General features: G+C 40.8%; 1 protein-coding gene across 1 annotated transcript in view; it reads right to left on the bottom strand.

The window, feature by feature from the left end:
• The window catches only part of LOC124653450, a 5448-nt gene extending 1553 nt beyond the window's left edge, over positions 1-3895 (bottom strand). Inside the window, exon 1 of the mRNA XM_047192517.1 lies at positions 3671-3895. Coding sequence (XP_047048473.1) covers positions 3671-3895 — 225 coding nt within the window. The remainder of the gene's footprint in view (positions 1-3670) is intronic.
• Positions 3896-5671: the final 1776 nt, after the last annotated feature.

The raw sequence follows: 5671 nt of genomic DNA on the forward strand, positions 1-5671 counted from the left end.
CGTCGGGGCCGGATGCTATCACACTCCGTGACAATCGACGGTCCAGAGCGAGGCGGGACTCGTTCCCTGATCGAACGGTTCAGAATAGTTTTCTGCTCGCCCACCCAGCGCTCGACATGTGGCTCGCCTCATGGCTATCGTGGAGGGCTGTAAGATGGGGTAAAGGTGGTTGCACTTACTTGTACTCCATATTTTTTACGCATTTGCATCAGTAGTGTGTTTTCGGAAATAAAATGTCCTTTGCTGTCTAAAGTTAGAAATTACTGTTTAAAAAAAGGGCGTCGTTGTGGACTCGTCGTCGACATTATTGCATCATTCAGAAGCATGGATTGCTGCTTAGTAACTGTTTTCAGTTCCTTCTCCTTATTCATAGTGACGCACTACTACTGGCCTCCCCCAGGGACTTGCTCCTCCATGGATCGATGTACATATCCAGCTGGCTTGTTACACTTCAGTACTGCCACATTATATGCGCTTTTTTTACACTCACAACCCATGTCCGAACATAGCAAATGCAGTTAGAACCGGATGGCGTACGCCGGTGACTTGTCTGGACTAAAGAGCATGAATTGCTTTTTCCGTCTCGATACCTGATTCAGTTTAGATAAAGCACCCCAATTATACCAGACACAACCTTTAAGATGGTGTTCATGAATCAATTGTAGGAAACCGTTTATGCAAAAAAACTGTTCACGGTTTTTTTTATGATATCTTTCATGCAAAGAATCCGTTCATGCTAGAAATTTATGTTCAAGTTAGGAAACTGTTCATGGATTTTTTTTGTTAAAGGTAAGAACTAGTTCATTTTTTTATGTTCAAGATAGGAATTTGTTCATGACAAGAATCCGTTCATGTTTCAATTTTACGTTCAAGGCTCAACAATGTCATGCCAAGATTTCTTTCATGCTCTAATTTTATGTTCAAGGTAGGAACCCGTTCATGATAGAGAAAAAACGTTCATGTTTTCTTAAAGTTCAAGTTAGGGAACTATTTCATGACAAGAAACCGTTCATGTTTTCTGAAATCATTCATGCAAAGAATCCGTTCATCACAAGAATTCGTTCATGTTTCTATTTTTTCTTTTCAAGGTAGGGAATCTTTTAATGTTGAAGCTACGAAAACAGTTCATGCAAAAATAATCTGTTCGTGCTCGAATTTTATGTTAAAGTTAGGAAACCGTTCATGCCAACAAACCGTTCATGGTTTTTTTAGGTTAAAGGTAGTAAACCGTTTTATGCAAAAGAAACCGTTCATGGATTCATTTTTATGTTCAATGTAGGAAGCCGTTTATGCAAAGAAACCATTCATGTTTTTTTTTATGATATCGTTCATGCAAAGAATCCGTTCATGCTAGAAATTTATGTTCAAGTTAGGAAACCGTTCATGGATTTTTTATGTTAAAGGTAAGAAATAGTTCATTTTTTTATGTTCAAGATAGAAATTTGTTCATGACAAGAATCCGTTCATGTTTCAATTTTACGTTCAAGGCACAACATTTTCATGCCAAGATTTTTTTCATCTGCTAATTTTATGTTCAAGGTAGGAAACCGTTCATGCAAAGAAACTATTCATGTTTTCTTAAAGTTCAAGTTAGGAAAACAGAAAACCGTTCATGTTTTTTTGAAAACGTTCATGCAAAGAATCCGTTCATCAAAACAATCCGTTCATGTTTCTATTTTTTTCTCTCAAGGTAGGGGAATCTTTTTAGGATTAAGGTACAAAAACCGTTCATGCAAAATATTTCGTTCGTGCTCGAATTTTATGTTAAATGAAATCGTTCATGCAAATATTCCGTTCATGCTCGAAATTTATGTTCAAGTTAGGAAAATTGGCATGGAAAATTTGTATTTATTCTTTCATAGGCTCCGCATCTTCTCTATTGATTAAGTTAGCAATTTATTGAAGGAGACAGATGATGTATTAAAACTCTAAGTCCCTTCAAGTTACTAGGATCATTATAAATATATGTTTTTTTCAAAATGTTTATGCATTTTATCTATTGCATTTTTTTCCAGAGATTTCAGGATCAAGGAAGAAGAGAAACATATGATTGACAAAATGAGATCTTATATTGTGTTGAACAAAAAGTCTTTTTGCCGAGTTCCTTTTTAAGTTGGATTATTTTTTCTTTTAAGTTAATTTGTGGGTGACCTACATAATTATATACTCCCTCCGTCACGAATTAGGTGTCGGATTGGTTTTGTTTGCAAAAACGACCCTCACTAATTTCCGACCGAACCGCCGGTCGCTCCGCGGCTCACTTCGTCGCCCACGTACGTCAATTACGAGAAGCAGCCCCCAGTGCTGGAGCAGGTATGTTACTCCTCCATGGTTACGGCTGCTTTGCTCTTGTCCATGCTTTGCTCTTGTTCATGCTTGCCAGTGATTGAAGTATGCCATGGTTATGGCTGATTGCTTGCTTAGTGTACTATATCTCCTTTTGCTAATTGCTAATTGCTAACCGGGAGTAGCATGGTCATTTCAGCTCTTACCACTCATGAAACAGTTGCTAATTAATCCACTAGCAGCAGCATGGTTGTACTCCTTGTAAGATTACTGATGTTGAGGTTATAGCTCTGGAACTCAACCTTGAAATATGATGCACCTAGGACTCTCTTATGAACTACCTCCATAGTTTACAGTACTCCGACAGGAGCAATGCAATTGAATTGCTGGTTATCTCTGAATTCTCATTGGTTCACATGGACATTGACATGGCTTTAGCGCTATTCTCACTGCTGTATTTTATCTGTATTTCACTGGAGTATAAGAAGAAACAAGTCATGGATACTAGTGAAGCTTTGATGGTAGCTTAATTTTAGGCTTTTTTCCCCAGTAATTTTGATTGAGCTGATAGCATACATTAAAACTGAGTAATCATCACAACCATCCCAGTAATCATCATACTCCAGGAACAAATATTGCCAGTTCTACAATTATCCCGTTTTCTTTTTCTGCTCTTCAATAACTGCCAGTTCTACAATGAAAATGCCTTTCCCTCTTGTAATGAATGTTTCTCACACAACTACAAGCATCAGGTTTACATTCTCGAAAGAAAAATGAGGATGATCGGCCAAGAAATGAGTGTTTCTCACACAACTCTAAAAATAGAGCTGCCACATTTCTACTCTAGAATAGCCGGGATATGAATAGCTGAGAGTATAACCAATGTTAAGTTAAATACTGGGAGTATGTATGAATAGCTGGGAGTACTACTGGGAGTATGAATAGTTGTCATATGGTTGGTTGCTGTCCAAGACAAAGAAACTGAATTTTTGCTGGACACAGAAGCTGGATGCCAGTGAAACTGAAGTTGTTTACCTAGCAGTAGCACTCAAATGAATATTCAACTGAAAACTGAAGCTGTTGCTATACATTCTCTGTATTTTTGATGTACATTCAAATCAACATTCAACTGAAACTGAAGCTTTTGTTGTACATTCTCTGTATTTTTGCTGTAAATTCAAATGTACATTCAACTGAAACTGAAGTTTTTGCTGTACATTCAACTGAACTTGAAGTTTAACGCATACATTTCGAAATTCCACTGAAACTGAATTTGAACCTATACATCTGGAAATTCCAATGAAACTGAAGAAACCAACTAATGTGTAAAATGGCACATCTGCAGGTCGGGATCTCCATGGATGATACGTGCCAGAATTGGTACCTGCACGGGCTCTCCATGGACGACGGCAACTTGCAGGTCTTCGACGGCCATGAAGGCAAGATCGCCGACTTGAACCAGTCCCCCGACACCGCCGCCCGCCTCCACTCCAGGACCTTCCGGGTCGAGCTCCAGCGGCGGCGAGAGGGGACCTCCAGCACCGGCGGACAGCAGGTTCCAGCACCGGCGGCGAGAAGCAGCGGCGGAGTGCGGGAGGCTGCTGGCCATGCGGCGCCAGGCGCAAGAGATCGCCGGCGTGGAGGCCAGGAGGCCGTCCGCTCGGATGCGAGGGCCGCGGGATAATACCAATTGAGGAAAGAGTTTCTATTTCTGTAACTGTTTCATATATTTTGAAAAATTGCTAGCGGGAGAATCGTGACTGCTTCGTTGTTTCTAAGACTGCTTCGTATATTTTTTTCATAAAAGTGCTCCGAACTGAAGAATTGCTGGCGGGGAGAATCGAACTTGTAACTGTTTCATCAGAAGCAGCGAACGGAAAAACAGTCGGTGGGAATCGTGGGCCGGGCCCAATAACAGCCGGGGGTGTGCGGCGAGCTCGTCGCTCGCCACCGACCATATCGGTGTAAAGCGGGTCCTCCTCCCTAGGGCTCGCGCGTCACCCTGCTTATGCTTCGCTAAATGATCGCGAAGCTGGGCTCGGTCGGTTGTCGGCCCATTTTCTTTCGCTGGGCTTTCGACCGTGTTGCTTGTAGTATGATTGGGGGAGACAGCTATTTAAGGTGGTCATAATCCTCATCCCGCAGCGAGGTGGGACTAAAAATGAAACACCTACCTGCTGTTGTACCGCCCGCCCGCTGCTGTTGCATGCTGTGCGTCTGACCTCATGCACTCTATCTTGTGGCTGGTGCTGTTGAACGTGGGGTAGACACTGCTTTTGCATGTTCGCTGGCGCTAGACGCTGCTCACGGTGTTGTTTTTGTACGACAGAAATGTAGGGTCCTGCATGGATAAAGCTAGAGGTGGTGAACAGAACGTAGTAGGACACCACTTAGTCTGATTTTTCTTCTCGTAGCTAGCTCACGGCTGTGCACACTAGTAGTACTGTATTAGAAAGATGGAAAATACATGCACCCACCAACATGCATGCACGTGGATATGCATCAGAATAATACCTAAAAAATCTCTATCTTCCCGCCGAAGCATCTAACAGTTGCAAAAAAGAAACTAGATCATCAAATGCATGAGCATGATATATTCAAACTTTGAACTAAGAAACCATGCTGCCTTGGACGCATGCATTGTCACCGTGCTAGGGAATGACGTGAATAAAAATATAGAATATAAAAATGATGTTTTGGCTTCTTTTGCCTGGCCGCTGTCACATGCATGGGAGTTTCTTTGACTGAATCTGCTAATGAAATACATGTTCGCACGACAGCACATCACCATGAGCTGAATAAAATAATGTATTTGTAAAACAATCAACTTCTCTCAAAGAATAAAAAATGTTATATTTTGTGGAATAAAATATAGTTGGAAAATAAAAATGTGTTTTGTAGAACCGGGAACAAAAAAGAACTACTAAGGGAACAAGGCTAAGGTGAAAGAACAAATCGAATATAAACGCATGCGCGGGCTTGTTGCTTTATTATGTGATGTTAATCGAGAAAGAACTAAAAAATACACTATAGGAACAAAAGGAACAAAACTTTAGACTACATGGTACAAAACTTAAGACTACAGAGACCAAAACTTAAGACTACATGGAACAAAATATTAGACAACATGGAAGAAAATTTTAGACTACATGGAACAAAAGTTTAGACTATAGAAAACAATAATATTGCATCCGAGGAACAAATCTCGTCTAGTCGGGGAACAAGAGTATTGTGTCCGAGTAACACCTCATCTATTCATGGAAAAGGAGCCTAGACGAGCAGGAACAACAACAACTTAGATGGTGGAGAAAAAAGCCTAAACAAAGGGGAACAAGAGCCTAGAAGGAGGGGAACAAACGTCCTTGACGGAGGGAAACAATAGCCT

Source organism: Lolium rigidum, chromosome 1, assembly GCF_022539505.1.
Source record: "Lolium rigidum isolate FL_2022 chromosome 1, APGP_CSIRO_Lrig_0.1, whole genome shotgun sequence".
NCBI classification, from domain to species: Eukaryota; Viridiplantae; Streptophyta; class Magnoliopsida; order Poales; family Poaceae; genus Lolium; species Lolium rigidum.